Source organism: Schistocerca gregaria, chromosome 3, assembly GCF_023897955.1.
Source record: "Schistocerca gregaria isolate iqSchGreg1 chromosome 3, iqSchGreg1.2, whole genome shotgun sequence".
In the NCBI taxonomy this organism is placed as follows: domain Eukaryota; kingdom Metazoa; phylum Arthropoda; class Insecta; order Orthoptera; family Acrididae; genus Schistocerca; species Schistocerca gregaria.
This window is the reverse complement of record NC_064922.1, coordinates 735,222,198-735,242,678: the sequence shown is the minus strand read 5'-3', so window position 1 is coordinate 735,242,678 and position 20,481 is coordinate 735,222,198. Positions and strand designations below refer to the sequence as shown.

At 39.1% G+C, this 20,481-nt stretch overlaps 1 protein-coding gene across 1 annotated transcript in view; it reads right to left on the bottom strand.

The window, feature by feature from the left end:
• The window catches only part of LOC126353785 (uncharacterized), a 255,057-nt gene that overhangs the window by 109,688 nt on the left and 124,888 nt on the right, over window positions 1-20,481 (bottom strand). The window contains exon 4 of the mRNA XM_050002874.1: window positions 7,010-7,261. Coding sequence (XP_049858831.1) covers window positions 7,010-7,261 — 252 coding nt within the window. The remainder of the gene's footprint in view (window positions 1-7,009; window positions 7,262-20,481) is intronic.

Sequence of the window (20,481 nt, the reverse complement as noted above, 5' to 3'; positions counted from 1 at the left end):
AGGTTGGCATAGGAGGGTGCCATGCGGATTTGGAGGTGGTGTCAACAGTGATAAGTAGGGATCCAGGAGATAAAAGGGTGGGGATGGTGAAGAATTGGTGAAGGAAGTGGTTGATGCCTTTGACATAGGAGGCTAGATTATGGACAGTTAGTTGGTCAATGAGTGCCAAAATTCTTTCAGTAGCGGCACAATAACCAGCCATAATGGGGCATCAAGGATTGTCAGGTTTGTTGAATTTGGGGAGCAAGTAGAAGCTGGGTGGGCAGGCAGTCATAGTGGTGAAGAGCGAAATGGATTCAGGGGATATGTTCTGTGAAGGGCTCGAGGCTCTAAGTAGGGATTGGAGTTTGTGTTGGACTTCTGGGATGGGATCACTCTGGCAAAGTTTATGGGTTGGGGAGACAGACAATTGATGGAGACCTCCTGCCAGGTAGTCACTGCAATTAATAACAACAGTGGTGGATCGTTTGTCTGCAGAATGCAAAATCCTCAAGATTGGCAAAGTTTTGCAGAAGTTAAAAATATGGTGCATACTTCAATGCAAGATGCTTTTAATAATTTCCTCAATGAAATTCTTGTCTTGGAATCTGGCACAAAACCCAAAGAGATTCTGGTCACACAAAAAGTACACCAGTGGCAAGATGCAATCAGTGCCTTCTCTGCACAACAACAATGGTGAAGTCACTGCTGACAGTGCCACTAAAGCAGAGCTATTAAACACAGTTTTCCAAAATTCCTTCGCCAAAGAAGATGAAGTAAATATTCCTGAGTTCCAATCAAGAACAACTGCCAAGATGAGAAACATAGAAGTAGATATCCTCAATGTAGCAAAGTGGCTTAAACCACTTAATAAAGGCAAGGCCTCCGGTCCAGATTGTATACCAGTCAGGTTCCTTTCAGAGTATGATGATACAATAGTTCCAAATTAAGCAATTATATACAACTGCTTGCTCACAAAAAGATCTGTATGTAAAGACTGGAAAATTGCGCTCAAGTCACACCAATACCCAAAAAGAGAAGTAGGAATTGCAGACCCATATCACTAACATCGATTTGCCGTAGTGTTTTGGAACATAAACTCTGTCGAAACATTACAAATTACCTTGAAGAAAACGATTTATTGACACATAGTCAGCACGGATTCAGAAAATATCATTCTTGTGAAACACAATGAGCTGTTTACACTCATGAAGTAATGAGTGCAATTGACAGGGGGTGTCAAATTGATTCTGTACTTTTAGATTTCCAGAAGGCTTTCAGCACTCTTCCTCACGAGCATCTTCTAATCAGACTGTGTGCCTATGGAATATTGCTTCAGTTGTAGGAATGGATTCATGATTTCCTGTCAGAAAGATCACAGTTCATAGTAATAGATGGAAAGTCATCGAGTAAAACAGAAGTAATATCTGGCATTCCCCAAGGAAGTGTTATAGGCCCTCTATTGTTCCTCATCCATATTAATGACCTAGGAGACAATCTGAGTAGCCCTCTTAGGTTGTTTGCAGATGATGCTGTCAAGTACTGTCTTGTAAAATTATCTGATGACCAAAACGAATTGCCAAATGATTTAGATATCTGTATGGTACAAAAAGTGGCAATTGACCCTGAATAAAGAAAACTATGAAGTTATTCACATGAGTATGAAAAGAAATCCGCCAAATTTTGATTGCATGATAAGTCACACAAATCTGAAGGCTGTAAATTCAACTAAATATTTAGGGATTACTATTCCAAATAACCTAATTTGAAACGATCACATAGATAATGTTGTGGGTAGAGTAAACTGAAGACTGCAGTTCATTGGCAGAACACTTATAAGATGCAACAGGTCTACTAAAGAGACTTCTTACACCACACTGGCCTGCCCTATTTTGGAGTATTGCTGTGCAGTGTGGGATCTGCATCAGGTGGGACTGACAGATGATATAGAAAACTTTCAAAGAAGGGCAGCTCATTTTGTATTATCAAAAAACAGGTGTCATAGTTCCACAGACATGATATGTGAATTAGAGTGGCAATCATTAAAACAAAGGCATTTTTTGTGGCAATGGGATCTTTTCATGAAATTTCAATCACTAGTTTTCTCCTCCAATTGTGAAAACATTCTGATGGCACTCACCTACACAGGGAGAAATGATCGTCACAATACAGTAGGAGAAATCAGGACGCACACAGAAATATTTAAGTGCTCATTTTTCCCACATACTGTTTGAGAGTAGAACAGTCGAGAGACAACATGAAGGTGTTTCATTGAACCCTCTGCCAGGTACTTTATTGTGAATAGCAGAGCAATCATGTAGGTGCAGATGTAGATGTATAGGTTGGCATTCTGGGGAAGGGACCTGTTGAAGGATGTTGAGGCTAAGTTGGAGGTAAGGAATTCCTGGAAGTTGACCAGTGGGTGGTTAGGTGGGAAGGTGGTAGGATCACAGTTGGATGTTGGTACGAACTGGAAGAGGCAAGATTCAACATTCAAATTAGGGTGGCTTTGGTTGGGGGGATTGGCAGCAAAGAAGTGCTTCCATTGTAGGGTTTGAGAGAAGCAGAGTAGGCCTGTGACTAATCCAGCATGGTTAAATTTGGGTCTAGGGCTAAAGATGAGGCCTTTGGATAGGACAGAAACATCAGTGGAGTTGAGGGTTTTGGTAGAAAGGTTAACAACAGTGTTCCAGAAATGTTTTGGCTGTGTATTTGGTGAAGGGTTGGTAGGGAGTTTTGGGGGGATGCGGCAAGTTGAAAACATCAGCTAGGTAGGATTAGCTGTTATGAGGTGTAGATGTGGAGGAACACTGTGGGTACAATAGGGGTTGGATAGTGGAGTCCCAAAGTGGCATTAGGATGTCAGGAGGTTGGATAATCTATGGAAGTGGTGTCTGGAATGCTCTTCGAGGTGCTGGAGAGCAAGGGATTCAATTTCAGAGATGTTTCGTATGGAGTGTGGATTGCAGAGTAGTAGTATCTTTCAGAGGGGGCAGAGGTGGTTCTGGAATGCCTGGCAGCCCTCTGCCAATGCATTCACCTGTATTCCCCCACTCCTCTCCTCTTTTGTTCCTTTTTCCCCCCACCTCCCTGCTCCACAACCTCCTGATGTTGCACATGTAGACAGTCTACCCTCTGTGCAGTCGACCAGATAGCATACATCTCTCTCCCCACCCATACACTACTATCCCTTCCCCTTCCTCTTCCCATTCCCCACCCCCTCTAGATTTCCGCTTGCATCCCACATGATGCTGCATTCCCGCCTGAGATGCTGGAATTGGCAGTTGTGTGTGCATGAGATGTGCTTGCTTGTGTGTGCAAGTATGTGTGTCCTCTTTACTGACAAACTATCTTTTAATCATGCCTGTCTGCAACCTGATGTGTCTTCTTTACAGTAAGTGGCAATCTATCTTTTCCTACACTGTTGTTTGTACAATGTTTTATTCTTACCATTGACTTTAAACATTTTTTACCAACTACTATAATTGTTTGAGTTATGAGCATGGTATCTACTTGAAGTGAAACATCATTCAAAAGTTGCTTTTGTCCTTACGTTTCGCAAACCAGTACACCAGAGCATTCACCTAAACCATGGTTTATAACATCTTTGAACTATAAACACAGTGTTCTACATTCTTTGGATCTGAACTAACTGTCCTCAGTTCATTTTTTAGGTGGGTTATTAATGATTGGCTATCAGTTGGACCACACATGAATGTTCTCCTAGCTTTCTTGTTTTCTTGATGATTTTTTTTTTTGCCTTTGAGACCACCCCTCCAGAAAAAGCATCATGATCAGTAACAAGGGTGACCAAATGCAGACTATAAAAAAGAGGGAGAGCTGCTTCAAAAAGAGGGTCAAAGTTAGAAAAAAGAGGGCACACGGAAACATATGTTTAAATTCAATAAATGAATTAGTTAATAGATAAAAAATACATTCATTAACTTTTAATGGTACTTCTCTGAAGATTCAATTTTCTGTAGAAGTCTAGGCTTGCTTAGTAGATAATTGTAAAAGACACACATTAAAAGTCTTCTAAATTATACTGGACCATTAAAATACCTCCAACAGATTCAAGATTCAACCTATGCCTGCCATTAGTCCACTATTTTGTAATGAGTGAAAAATACTTGTTCTGCATTTGCATTGTGCCCTGGTATACTGAAAAAGTGTTCAGTAAGTTTTAACAATTCTTAATGATAATTAAAACACTTACTTTCATGAAAATACATGGCCAAGTTTTAACTACAAGATAACCCACTAAATTCTGTATCATTACTATTGTGTTTTAGAAATTGCATAAAATTACACAATTGGTCAAAACATTTTTCATCTTCAATTCCAAAAGTTTAGATTTATCTTGCAAATAAAAAATGCTTATTTTAGCATCATTACAGTTAACATCTTTTTTTAAAGAGACATCCATTTGAAACAGGAAAAGTCATCAAACATACAGAGCCATCATTTTAAATGTTCATCACACAACTGATGCAGCAACATATAATTCCTCCATAAAAAGTTTAATGTCTTTATCACATCCTTCTTTTGTTGCTTCCATCTTCTGTTTAACCTTCAGGCAAATGAATTTTTCATTTAATTGGTTCTCAAGCACCTTACATACAGAATCTAAAATTTCAGTCACATCAAGCACAGGATTGCCCTCCTTTTCTATTAGCAAAATATTTGGATTGAACACAGATGTCAATGAAAGCAAATGGCATAAATAGGCTTCACTTAACCTCTTATTCTCAAGAAAATTGAGCAAAACCTTTGGTGGCTTATAGAAAGTAAGATTTCAGAGCAGGATACATTTACAATACCCTTTCAATGGCTGGAAAAAGAGTCAACCACCTAGTTTTCACATGCTTTTCCTTTCTAACAGTGTAAACAGAAAAGTAATTGCAAATTGTCACAATGCCAGTTATTTTATAAAATTACTTGGTTACAATAAACAGCAAATCAGACTCACACATGAGTAATGACTACATGACGTTAGACCTATAATACCATGCCAAGACAATATGAATATGGAACAGAAATTTTAAATAATCTGTATTTGCACTCACTTATGAATTTATCCACAATCAGTAGTGGAAAATCAATAAAACAATTATCCTGCTGCCATCTGTAGATAAGGTATTTAAGAAAAGAGCAATAAAACAGCAGTAATTGCAAATATAATTATTATTATGGTCAACTTTGTGAAAAACAAGGACATTGTAATAATCTGATAATCTGCCCAGACTCTGGACAAAGAGATAAAAAGGATTACATGTCCATATTTATACGGACAGCTAGTCACCCTATCAGTAATCTCTCTATCACCAATGGTACTCTAAAAAAGATCAAGTCTAGGCAGGTGGCCTAAAATATTTCTTTTCCTCATGAGCTGTCAGACTGAGTGAGGTGGCTGTCTGACAGTATACTCATTATTACTTTATTAGACTGTTTGTTTTTTACGACAATGTGTAGTTTTCCCAGTCAGTATTGGCCAAGCTCCTGTTCTATCATGTTTAGGCTATGTTTGATTAATTCTACAACCCATGGGACTGAATCTGTTGACTGGTGGAAATATTTTTGATTGTTAATCTAAGCCCAACCAACTCCAAGAACTCTTGCCTATATTAGTTCATAGTTGGATTATTTTGGACCTTGTGAGACCTAATGTATCTGCTTGTTGTTATACATCCTACTCCTTCAGGGAGTCTAATCAATTTTTCTGATATATATTCTGTGTGTTGCTGAAACTTCTCATGTTCTTTGGTTTAAGTTTCAACCAACTCTCAGTTTCTAATATTATATGGGAGCAACTGCTTTCTAGGACAGACAGTAGTTATGAGACTTAGTTGTGATTATTCTGGCAGTTAACAATTCATAATTCAAAATTTCTCACTCACTGCATTTGCTGTTCATTCTGTTTAATAATAATTGCTTCATCTGGCACTGGTTTTCGTAATGGGGATCTCAGATTTTCACCTAATATCTAAAAATATCCTATGTGTTCATTCCACACATACTGTGGAACCCAGGAGACCAATTATGATGTACACTGTGCATCTGACCATCAAGAGTGACTTTACAGTATTCCTTCACAGGCTCAGTGGCAGATTCCTTGAGCAGGGGAGCTTGTAAAGTCACTGTGACCAAGAAATCTGCAGTAAAGTCTGTCAGAGAATTGACAAATCTTCTGGTTTAGACCCTGCATTCAGCTCTAATCCAAAGGGATGCAGTCAGTCCTCAGAATGGTGCTGCAAATCAACAGTTGTGCAGAAACCTCACAAATGATATTAGCTGCCTTCAGCACTTCTACCAGTCTCCGGGATCAAGATGATGCACATTGTTGATGCTGGTGAGTGATTTATAGTCTACACCATTTCACCAATTGATCAAGGAGTCTGTGGCCAAGCTTGTCAAAGAACAAACGAAGTGTGCCTGGATGAATGTTTGTGTTTGTGCACATACACATAACCTTACTTTTTTCTTCTGTTGTTTTATTTATGTTTATTTTATGATTGCCTCCCTTCCTTCCCACCCATCCCCAAAACAGTCTTTTTTTTATTTATTTGCTTTCCTTAGCATTTGTGCTGTGTTGCCTCTTTCCTGTTTATTTCTCTTAGATTCATCCAACATATTTGAATTACTGGCATCTGGCAGCTTGTTATTACAAGTATTCTGGAAACTGGCCATTGTATGTTATTTGATTGTTAGCTTTCTAATCCTCATCTTCATCATATACCTCTCCTGTTGGGTTTTGGGGCAACTTTGTGTGTCTTTCAAAATGTGTGCCTAGATACTTTCTTTTTATGTCACCATATTTGACATGAAAACTGGATTTTAGAACACAGATATTCAGCTGCCTTCTTCAATTATATGTCTCTCAATCCAGATCCACATTTCATTGTTTTAGTTACTTAATAATAGGCAGTACTTTTATGTTGCAAACAGTAATACATTCATTTTTTACTTTTAATATTATACCGTGATTTTAATAACTAAATTATTGAATACAGCAATAAAACAGAAAGCTTACCTATGACATTAAACACAGCTGATGCTGTAAACTCCTGCATAGAACCAGACATGGTATAAACAGCTGACCACCTCCCTGCATCTTCCTTTCTGACAATGCTTATTCTTGTACTGCACACACCAGTCATTGTGCCCACTTCTTTTCCACTTGGATGTATCATTCTACAGTGAACAATAAGTGAAGGTCCAAGTCTAACAGTACCAGTTTCACCCAGAATCAGTGTACCTCCTTCATCAACATGCAATGGAACATCTGGAACAATGGATTCCAGCTCTGTTTACATTCCAGTGTGTCAAAAACAAAGTCATTGAGCCAGCGATCATTAATGACACAGCATTCATTCACAAGCTGCTCTACTAGCTAGTAATTAGTTCTCATTTCATGAATGGTTCATAGTAGCAGTCAGACATAAAAGAGTGAATTGACAATTGTAAAAGACAGGTTCAACAATGTAGAGCAATTCAGTCAACTATACAGTTAATAAAATGCACAGAATCATCCCCACTTACCTGAATATAGGTAACTGGAGAACTAACATTATTTTTCAACTAAATATATCAAATGCAAATACAGATATCTATAAACAAACACTGTGATCTGTAAATTCCACACAAAGTTCTTGGGTTCATAATAAAATAAAAATGTGCTATCACAATATGTTGCTTTCTTCATCTATTCTAGTGGGCTTCTGCAGCTATGTATGAAAAATGAACCCAGGTTAATGAGCTGATTAGGAAATATAGGCAATTGAACCACAGCATTACTGCTCAAGCTGCAGATAGCACAGTAAATGGCAAATGTAACTTGATGCATCAGTTTGGTTGTTGCCATTTTCCCAGACATAGTGAAGCCATAAAATGAGGATGTCTTGTGAAGTGAAGATTCCAAATATCCCTTTGACAACAATTGATTGACTAATAGTGTTACTGAATGCTGTGTGGAAGCTATTATTCAGGGCTGTAAATGAGAACAACTTTCACACTCGATGTCACTTAGTTGTCAGTAGATAGCAAGGAAGAAATAGTAGCAACAACCCTTACTACCACTACGGTCACAGGTTCGAATCCTGCCTCGGGCATGGATGTGTGTGATGTCCTTAGGTTAGTTAGATTTAAGTAGTTCTAAGTTCGAGGGGACTGATGACCTCAGCAGTTAAGTCCCATATTGATCAGAGCCATTTAAACCAACCTTTACTGGTAAAGAAACTCAGCAATTGTGTTTTTTCACTCCATTTCACAAACATGGTAATCAGTTGTGTTTATTTACAGTTAACATGAACCTAAAGCAAGTAATATATTAGGATTCATATGGATGGCAGAATGGAGAATGTGAAGAGTGATCACCATGCTTCAAAAATCTTTGTAGATTGAGGAATTATATGATTATGTTCAATAAACTGACTTGCAGAGATTCTTAGCTGGTTCAGTTGAAACATACTAAGCTTTCAGTGAGTGGAAAGGTTATACTCATGATCTCAATACCTATTCAAAAGAGGGTAGTGTGTTGAGCTGTGTATCTTGTGGGTGATGTGAAAACTACAGAAGCTCTATAACTGTTACCACATCTAGAACTGCTCTTTGTAACACAGTGGATGCAATGTAATTGGGTCCACAAATAAATTCCTGCAGGCAATTTCAATTCAGCTATCAAAAGAAATCTAATAATATACTGTGCATACATGTTATATTATATTGGAAAGGTGTAAATATTGCTGTTTGCCTCAGGCATGGATGTGTGTGATGTCCTTAGGTGACTGATGACCTCAGAAGTTAAGTCGCATAGTGATCAGAGCCATTTTTTTTTTTAAATACTGCTGTTGTAAACAGTGTATTCTTATATTAAATAGGTACATGAATTAATCAGCATAAAACTTCAGCATTGAGATCAAATGATAGATATGTAAACATCAACCGAGAAACAAAGGAGAATGCAATGTATGTGTTATTTTCAAATGTATGTTACATCTTCCCTATGACACTGATTGCCTTCCTCCTATGGTAAATGGTACTATGTCAATTGGAACTGGGGTAAATCACAAGATCTGCTAGAGAACACTGAGCTTTTCATATCTGGCAGTAAGTCTCAATAATAGATGTGAAACTTTCTAAAGTTAATAAAGAATCACTCAAACACCCACCCTATTATTAGGAGAATCCTAATTCATGAGATCAAAATGGTTTGTTGCATCTACAAACATAGTGTAAATGATTTGCACTAAATTTTATTGTGAATTCTGTCAGAAAATGCACATAGCAGAAATAAGAGTGAAGAGGGAAATGTACACCCTCACTACATCATTGTCAAATTTCTGCCACTGCCAGGTACAACAGTGAGGCTATGGAAAAACAATTCATTGAGGTGATTTCATTCTTGTTGCCTCAGATAATGTGTATCAGTTGGTGTCAAAGAAAGCATGCCTGTCACTCCGTGGCAATCTGGGATGATGCCACAGTAGTCCTCATCTTACCAGTCTGATAGATATTTATTTATTTCATTTCCTCTTATTTAATAGTGTTGCCAAATTATTTAATTTCCTGGCTTATTTAATAGTGTTGCTGAACTACTGCCTCCAGTCAACCACAAAAGCATTGCTAGGGGCAAAATGACATTGATACCAACACCAAACCCAAAACCCAAAAATTTGGATTCAACACTAATACAGATTTTTTTTCTAATTATTTTTATGTGTGACCTCCTCCACTCCTTTCGCAATCCAAGAAGTGTTGGGATTACCTCAAACCCCTTAGCATTTTTTTTCAGAGTACATTATATGAGCATCAAGTGTTACAAGGCTGTGCCAAATCAATGAATTTATATGCAAGGTACATGTAAACACATACCATCAAAATATGAAGAACTACCTACACTATCTGATGAAAACTATACAGACACATCTTAGAGAACATAAATATGGGGCATGTTCACCCTTCGTATTTACAACAGCTTGAAAACAGCGTTCAATAAGGTGCCTGAATGTCTCTAGAGGAATGGCAAGCCATTTCACTACAGTCAACATTCCAGCTCATTCCAAAAGTGTTACAATACATTCAGGTCAGGATCCTAAAAAGGCCATTCCATTAGAGAAATGTTATGTCCACCAACCACTACCTCACAAAAGCTGCTTTATGACAGAGTTCATTGTCATGCTGATACGAACAGTCTTTGTTTTCAAACTGTTCCTGTACTGTACACAGTACACAATGCTGTAATGTGTTCACATCCTTCCATGTTTAGTATTTTCTTAAATACAATAAGGGGACCACACTCTAAACTGAAAAACACCCACTTACCACAACACCACATTTTCCATTCTTCATCATTGGCACTACACGTGTTGGCAGGCAAAGTTCTCCAGCCATTGACCAAACTCAAACCTTTGCATTCAATTACCACAGGGTATGATGCAATTCAGCACTCCAAATCACTCCTTTCCAGTTATCCACTGTCCAGTGGTGATGCTCTTCACACCTTCTCAAGCATCACTTAGCATTTGCTACAGAAGTGTCTGTTTTGTGATAGCCGCTTGACCATTGTGTAGGGATTGGTCAAAAAGTTTCCATTTGAAGTCCATACATTCCAGAATCAATATGCCAGCCACACAAAATTGGAATGAGCATTGAGGCAACCATCCCAACAATGCAATAGATTAAAGATACCTATTTCGTAAAACCCTATGTCCTAAGGGTGAAGAAGTCTGTAACTACCAGTGGCACATCCTTCTCTGACAGGAATCATCAACCCTTCAATGCCTTTTTTAAGGGACTTAAGGTGTGATAATCACATGGAGAGGGATCGGGACCATAGAGCAGTGCTCCAGTGTCACTCACTTCAGCTGGTGTAGCTTCTGCTTTACATCTGCAATATGGAAATGTGCATTATCATGGAAGCAGCAGCAGACATTCCGCAATGGTAGTTTTCAGCAGACATGGTGCCTCATACACATTCTTCATTCTCTGATGGATGTCTACTGCTTTTTGTCCTTTGACAGCCAAGAAAAGAATAACAGCACATTGGTCCTGTTTGGACATATTGGTAATAACATCACCATAGTTCATGTTTCTACATTTACTGCACACACATAGGAAGAACACAATTGTCACACTAATAAATTGCCTAGGTATCAGTGCATATATGCCCACATCAGAGTCGTGCTACATTGCATATACACTGCAGCGATATCCTCAAACAGAAACTTTTCCAGAAACTTTTTGATCACTCCTTACACTTCATTCTTTTTGACTCCATACTTGAATGATTGTCCTAGCTGGACTGCTGGTAATACTTTGGAACTTCTGAGTGATTACAACCATTCTCCAGAATGCTCAATGGTCCCAATCCATCAGTACTACATGAAGTCTTCCTAGTATTGATTTAGCTGTGGCTCTTTCTTCACAATCACACCACCAACGCTCAACTTGGGCTTCTTCAGAAGGTTTTAAACAACCCTGATGGATCTGTTACTCAGGTGAAATCCAATAACTAGTCCATGTTTGAAGTCTCCAAGTTCTCACGACTGACCCATTCTGCTGTTATTGTTTCTCTACTGACAACACAATACATGCCACCTCCTTTTATACTGGTGGGTCCACCCCTGTCAACATCTAGTGGTCAGTTCTGCATATATAAGTGTGTCCAGATACTTTTGCTCATATAGTGTACATAGAAATGGGTCCTCTCACAACTTGTATCATCACCCAGGAGAACCATTGCACCCCTGATGAGAGAGGCCCCACCAACACCATCAATGTTATAGATACAAATCAAACACTGGACAGTTCAGACACCATGTAACTGCTTCTAAAAGCGAAAACCAATTTCTCATCATAACACCACTTCCTGTGCATGCTTAAGAAGGTACATATTGTTCTCATATTCTATGTTTCAGTGAGCACCATGTTAGTTGCCATATAGAAAATATAGTGATAATTATTTATGACTTATGAACTTTGTTCTGTAGAAAAGCTAAAAAAAAGGTGGTGCTGATATCTGTGTCAAAAAGAACAGCACCATTTGCAGTGCATCTGATGTACACTGTTTTTGTTTAGAGCAATATTTTGAAGTGTGTGCAATAAAGTGCTTGTAAATAATTCTTGTTTATCTATTTGGTAATGATGGGCACCTTTAAAAGATTTTAGTTTCTTTTTGAAGCAGTTACTTGTAGTCCCCCTCCTATGGCACATTTTTAATAAAACATCAGAGAAATGTTCTTGGCAAATTTATTTTTAATTTTCTGACACACTCTAATGGCAGATCCAACCTGGAAAATTTGACGGCCACATATAATCTTGCTTCTGCAGCCATTCCAGTACAGTAACTGTCAACGTACTTACAGATCAGACAAAAATACATTCTAAGAAAAAAAAAAGAAAAAAACCTTGCCATGATGGAACTATCTAAATACAGCAGAAAGAGGTGGATGTGACGTTCATCAACAGACAAACAAATTATTATAATTTCAGATTAATTGAATGATTTATTTAAGGGATGGAGCTTGACAATTGGAGCAAGTGAATAATTAGTTGGTCCACCTTTGGCCCTTATGCATATTAGATGATTTATTCAACAGAAAAAGCTTCACAAATTGAGCAAGTCAAAAGTGTGTTGGTCCACTCTTGGCTCTTATGCAACCAGTTATTTGGATGTGGATTGATTGATAGAGTTGTTGGATGTTCTCCTGGGGATAGCATGCCAAATTCTGTCGAGATTCTCAAAATTCTGAGCTGGTTGGAGGGCCTTACCCATAATACTCCAAACCTTCTCAACTGGGGAGAGATCTGGTGACCTTGCTGGCCAAGGTATGGTTTGGCAAGCATGAATAAAAGCATTAGAAACTCTCTCCATGTATGGGTGGGCATCATCTTGCAGAAATGTGAGCCCAGGATGACTTGACATGAAGGCCAACAAAATGGGGTGTATAATATTGCCACAGATGACAACCAAAGGGGTCCTGCTAGGAAATATGTCACACTGGATCATCATTTCTGGCTGTTGGGCCATATGGTGGATGACAGTCAGGTTGGTATCCCACTGCTGTCCGGGGTATCTCCACACACATTTTCGATGGTTATTGAGACACAGTTCGAAGCAGGATTCATCACTGAAGACAGTTCTACTCCAGTCAATGAGACTCCAGGCCCTGATGACGAGCAAAGACATGTCTGGAGATGTCCCAGATAATGCTGGGATATGAACCTCACTGTCACCCGCCGTACATCCAATGACCATGAGTGACGGTCTGGGGTGCCATATCATTTCATAGCAGGACCCCCTTTGGTTGTCATCCAAAGCATCCTTGCAGCACAGCTGTACATCAATAATATTCATCTACATCTACATCTACATGCGTACTCTGCAAATCACATTTAAGTACCTGGCAGAGGGTTCATCGAACCACCTTCACAATTCTCTATTATTCCAATCTCGTATAGCACGCAGAAAGAATGAACACCTATATCTTTCCATACGAGCTCTGATTTCCCTTATTTTATCGTGGTGATCTTTCCTCCCTATGTAGGTCAGTGCCAACAAAATATATTCACATTCAGATGAGAAAGTTGGTGATTGGAACCTCATGAGAAGATTCCGTCGCAACGAAAAATGCCTTTTTTTTAATGATGTCCAGCCCAAATCCTGTATAATTTCTGTGACACTCTCTCCCATATTTGGCAATAATACAAAACGTGCTGCCTTTATTTGAACTTTTTTTATGTACTCCATCAGTCCTATCTGGTAAGGACCCCACACAGCGCAGCAGTATTCTAAAAGAGGACAGACAAGCATAGTGTAGGCAGTCTCCTTAGTAGGTCTGTTACATTTTCTAAGTGTCATGCCACTAAAACGCAGTCTTTGGTTAGCCTTCCCCACAACATTTTCTATGTGTTCCTCCTAATTTATGTTGTTCGTAATTGTAATACTAGGTATTTAGTTGTATTTAGTTGAATTTATGGCTTTTAGATTAGACTGATTTATTGTGTAACTGAAGTTTAATGAGTTCCTTTTAGCACATATGTGGATGACCTCACACTTTTCATTATTTATGGTCAACTGCCACTTTTTGCACCATTCAGATATCTTTTCTAAATTGTTTTGCAGTTTCTTTATCTTCTGATGACTTCATTAGTCAATAAATGACATTGTCATCTGCAAACAACCAAAGACAGCTGCTCAGATCATCTCCCAAATCGTTTATATAGATCAGGAACAGCAAAGGGCCTATAACACTACCTTGGGGAATGCCAGAAATCGCTTGTGTTTTACTCAATGACTTTCCATCAGAAATCACTTCTGTTTTACTTGATGACTTTCCATCAGTTACTACTAACTGTGACCTCTCTCACAGGAAATCACAAATCCAATTACATAACTGAGACAATATTCCATAAGCACACAATTTCACTACGAGCCGCTTAGGTGGTACAGTGTCAAATGCCTCCCGGAAATCCAGAAATACGGAATCGATCTGAAATCCCTTGTCAGTAGCACTCAACGCTTCATGTGAATAAAGAACTAGTTGTGTTTCAAAGGAACAATGTTTTCTAAACCCATGTTGACTGTGTGTCAATGGACCATTTTCTTTGAGGTAATTCTTAATGTTGAAATACAATACATGTTCCAAAATTCTGCTGCATGTTGACGTTAACGATATGGGCCAGTAATTTAGTGGATTACTCCTTCTACCTTTCTTGAATATTGGTGTGACCTGTGCAACATTCCAGTCCTTGGGTACAGATCTTTCGTTGAGTGAACGGTTGTATACGATTGTTAAGTATGGAGCTAATGCATCAGCATACTCCAAAAGGAACCTAACTGGTATACAGTCTGGACCAGAATACTTGCTTTTCTTAAGTGATTTAAGTTGCTTCACTAATCCAAGGATATTTACTTCCACATTACTCATGTTGGCAGCTGTTCTTGATTCTAATTCCGCAGTATTTACTTCATCTTCTTTTGTGAAGGCATTTCGAAAGAGCTGGCCGCTGTGGCTGAGCGGTTCCAGGCACTTCAGTCTGGAACCGCGTGACAGTTATGGTCGCAGGTTCAAATCCTGCCTTGGGCATGGTTGTGTGTGACGTCCTTAGGTTAGTTAGGTTTAAGTAGTTCTAAGTTCTAGGGGACTGATGACCTCAGATGTTAAGTCCCATAGTGCTAAGAGCAATTTGAACCATTTCGAAAGGCAGTGTTTAGTGACTCTGCTTTGGCAGCACTGTCTTTGATAGCATCTCCATTGCTATTGTGCAGAGAAGGCATTGATTGTTTCTTGCCATTAACATACTTCACATACAACCAGAATCTCTTTGATTTTCTGCCAGGTTTTGAGACAAAGTTTTTCTGTGGAAACTGTTATAAGCATCTCACATTGAAGTGCGTGCTAAATTTCGAGCTTCTGTTAAAGATCACCAGTCTTGGGGATTTTGCATCTGTTTAAATTTGGCATGCTTGTTTTGTTGTTTCTGCAACAGTGTTCTAACCAGTTTTGTGTACAACGGAGAATCAGCTCCGCCATGTGTTAATTTATTTGGTACAAATCTCTCAATTGCTGCCAATACTATTTTTTTAATTTAAGCCACATCTGGTCTACACTTATATTATTAACTTCGAATGAGTCCAGATTGACTCTCAGGAAGGCATCAAGTGAATTTTTATCTGCTTTTTTGAAGAGGTATATTTTTCGAGTATTTGGGGATTACAATATTCAGTCTCACTACGACAACCCTGTGTTCACTAATCCCTGAATCAGTTTTGATGCTCATTGTTAACTCAGGACTATTTGTTGCTAAAAAGGTCGAGTGTGTTTTCACAAATGTTTGCTATTCACATGAGCTCATTAACTAACTGCTCAAAATAATTTTCAGAGAATGCATTTAGCACAATTTTAAATGATATTTTATGCACACCCCCAGAATTAAACATGTATTTTCACCAACATATCAAGGGTAAATTAAAGTCACCACCAACTATTGTCATATGAGTCAGGTATGTGTTTGAAATCAAACTCAAGTTTTCTTCGAACCTTTCAGCAACTGTATCATCTGAACTTGGAGGTCAGTAAAAGAATCCAACTGTTATTTTATTCTGGTTGCCAACAATGACCTCTGCCCATACTAACTCACAGGAAGTATCTACTTCAATTTCAATTCCATGCCCCATTTTGTTGCCCTTCACGGCAAGTCAGCCTGGGCTTACATTTCAGCAAGATAATGGCCACCCACACATGGCATGAGTTTCTACTGCTTGTTTTCATGCTTGCCAAAACCTACCTTGGCCAGAAAGGTCGCCAGATCTCTTCCCAATTGAGAATGTTTGGAGCATTATTAGCACAGCCCTCCAGCCAGATCAGGATCTTGGCATTGTAATGCACCAATTAGATAGAATTTGTCATGATATCGCTCAGGGGGACACCCAAGTATTAGTGAGAAGTCACTCAAGTAACAGTGGAAAGTACACTGCACAACAGAATTAAAGGATTGCTTTTTCTAAACCCTGTAATAGTCTCCCATTGTGATGCATAAGTTTGAAATTTAGTTCAAAGATGCATAGAATCTTCCTCTGTAGTGGTGCAAAAGTTTGCCGCACTCCAGCGTCACTCTCAGGTTCAATGCATTTCCAACAAAGGTGTCGACACATGCAAAAAAAAAAATAAATAAATAAATAAATAAAAATAAAATAAATAAATAAATAAATAAATAAGGCCACACCTCAGATGTTCATGGGAGGTATAATGTGGGATAATGATGTCAAATTGATACCAAATTTAACAATTATGGTTAATGGCACCATGTATGTGTTACACAACAGGAAGATCATCACAGTGGCTCTACCCCTGTTTCAACCATTTTTTGATGCCTCTGCAATGGAAGTCAGTTCCATAATGCCAAGCTTTGAAATCTTGAGCTTTTCTTGGGAATGGCTGAAGAAAACATTCCAGACACATTACCATTCAGAACTGGCTTGGAAAGACCTCAGGGGGTGGCGTAGAGTGGGGTCAATGAAACCTCCCATTTCCTTGGAGTGTTGATTCCCACACATTTTACAGTGTGTTGAGCAACAGGAAGATGTTCTTGACAACCTTTGACACTTCTGAGACCTTCAGATATTTCAGCCCTACTCTAACGGCATTGTGGGACTGCATCAGTGTGAAATGTGACTACACCTCTTTGGAGTGCAGTGCAATTGCAGTTTTTGCTCTTGTGTATGGGTTGGTACCACAAGAAACTGTTCAAAACCATTTGACAAAATTTGATCATAGTCCGAAGCAACAAATGGTGCTTATGCTTTTCCAGCCCTCCTTTTTGATATCCTCCTGTGGCATGATCATGGTGGGATGCGACATTGATATATGTACCACTAAAGTGGTGAAGGGTCCCTATAAGACCCCCTCCAGTTTGGCAAAACCTTCACTGGCACCCATCCATCTTTATTGAGAACTTCAAAATTGAACGTATACAGAGAGAATCCATGAAATAGTCAAAGTTGCCTGCAGGTAGGCAACCTTTTTACATCCCTTTGGTGTCAGTTGTCTGCCTGAAAGTGCCTCAGGCTACTTTACAGGTCATCTCTGACCTTGTTTATTTTTAAAATTCTCAATAAAGATGGTTGGGTGCCATTGAGGGTTTTCCTGAACCAGGGAGCAGTTAGAGGCACCTTCTGCCACTTTATTCGGGCATGTGTCATCGTCGCACTCCTGCATGATTGTGCCATGGCAGGATGTGAAACAGAAGGGCTGTAAAACCATAAGCACCATTTACTGCATCAGACCATGTTCAAATTTGGCCAAATGATTTTGAACAGTCGCTAGTGGTACCAGCCTATACACAAGAGCAATAACTGCAGTTGCAGTGTTCTCCAAAGGGGTTTATTTACATTTTACATGGATGCAGTCCCACGGTCTCCTTAGAGAAGAATTGAAATATCCAATGGTGTCAGCAGTGTCAAAAGTTGTGAAGGAGTTCTTCCTGTTGCTCATAGCACACCAGACTCATTTTTGACCGCAAAATGTGTGGGAAACAACACCCCAACGAAATGGGTGGTTTTATTGCCAACCTTTATGCCACTCCTGCAGGCCTTTTCATGCCCATTCTGAGTAGCAGTGTGTTCAAAATATTTTTCTCAACCATTTCAGAGTAATGTTGTAGGCACCTTTCAGCCAACTTTTAAACTTATGTATTGCAATGGGAGATAGTTACAAATTTCAAAAAGGTGATCCTGTAATCCTGCTGAACAGTGTAGCTAGAAAAATAAAAGAGGAAACTATTCAAGACTTCCAATCTTGCCTCTAAGAAGTAGACTGGAATCTTGTGTATGAAGAAAACAATGCCAATTTGTTCAGTTATGGAGTGGCAGTAATGTTTGAAAGTACTTTTCCAAAAAGGATTTATAGTGCTCAAACCAAATACTCCTCCGGTGAACCATGTATCGTCACTGGTACAATGACTTCACACAAGAGAAAATGAGACTTCTGTAACAGATCAAACATTAAAGACAATCCAACACAGCTAAATTACTACAAAAAGTGTTGCACAATACTAACCAAGTAAAGCTATTTAAAAATTTAAAAATTTGTCCTGAAACCCATAAATAAATAATCCAAGTAATAAAATCAAAACTATTTATGAGGTAAAGAGGAATAGGACTTGTGTATCCATCTAAGTGGGGCTAAAGACATCTGTACAAACACTGAAAATAACAATATAATGTCATTGTATGGATAAAAAATCTACACACCAAGCAGCAACAGGAGGACACACGTATAAAGAAAGGTTTTACGTATAATGAAAGGTTTTACGTATAAAGAAAGGTTTTTACATATGCAAGCTTTTGAAGCCAGTGGCTCCTTCTTCTGGCAGAAGGGTGAAGGAGAAGGAAGAGGGGTGAAGGGGAAAGACTGGAGAGGTTTAGGAAAAGGGTTAGAGTTTAGAAAAGTCACTCAGAACAGTGTGTCAGGAGAGACTTAACACAAGAGATGAGAAAGAAAGACTGATTGTTGGAGACTGCACCAGATAAGATTTGAAAAGCTGAGAGCTTTAAGGTGGAAGACAGGTAATATGCAAGACATAGATTACTGCTGAAACATCGTACATGAGCTGATAAGAGTAAAAAGCTAAGTGCATTTTATGTAACAAAAGTGGAAGGTGGATGGCAAAAAATAAACAAGTCAGAAAATGAAAGATGTAGAAAACTAAAATGAAATGAAGAAAGGAGAGTAGTTACTGTGAAGAAATGCTGAGATGGAAGAAATTAGTGTAAATTAAGGCCAGGTGGGTGGCAAGAGCCAAGGACATGTGGTAGCACTAGTTCCCATCTGCAGAGTAGTGAGAAACTGGTGTCTGAGGGAAGAATCCAGATAGTGTCTGTGGTGAAAAAGGCACCAAGGTCATGACTGTCATGTTGTAGAGCATGTTCTGCAACAGGACACTGTGTGTTGCTGGTATACACCCTCTGCCTATGCCTATTCATTCTGACTGATAACTCAGTGCTTGTCAAGCCGCTGTAAAAATCTGAATAGTGTTCACATAATAGCTGGTATATGACATGTCATTTCACAGGTGGCTCTCCCTTTGATAGTACATGTTTTGTCAGTTACAGGGCTGGTATAGGTGGTGGTAGGATGGTGCATAGGGAAAGTCTTACAGTGGGGACAGTCACAGGGATAGGAGCCCCTGAGTGGGGAGGTGAGAAGCAACATTGGGTTTGAGAAGGATATTTTCAACTGGAAATATCACTTTGCAACTGAATCCCAAAATCTTTCCAACAGCAAAGCTGACATTGATTCCTGCCTTGAACAGTTATGGCCATTATCCCAATTTTATCCACCACCATGCTCTCAAAATCATCCCTTACAAGCCATCCAAAAATTCCTCACATCCAACGTTGCTTTACAACCCTTCCTCATGTCCATTCAACAAGACTCTAACCTGTCCTCTGCAGAACTCCAGGCTTTGTGTTTCCTAAAAGCTGATGACTCTATCAGCATCCTCCCAGCAGACGAAGGATTTACCACTGTGGTGCTTGACCAAGAGGAGTACGTTAGTGAAGGTCTACACCACCTGTCTGACATCTCTACATACAGCATCTGCCATCAAAATCCCATACCTGTGATTGAAAGTGACCTACATAAAACCTCAGGCCCCTCACAAGCAGTAACACCTGAATTAATAGAAATTCCTACTCCACCCAAACCACGCACCCCCACCTTTTACATTCTGCCTAAGATCCACAAATCCAAACTTGCTGGCTGTCCTATAGTTGTTGGTTTCATAGTACTCACCAAATGTATATCTGCCTTAGTTGATCAACACCTGCAACCCATAGTATGAAGACTGCCCTCGTGTATTAAAAAAAACCAATCATTTCCTAGCTCATCTGAAATCTGTGCCCCTCCCACTCCCACCACACGACTTTCTTGTCACCATTGATGCTACCTCCCTCTGTACCAACATCCCTGATGTACATGGTCAGTCTGCTGCCGAACATTT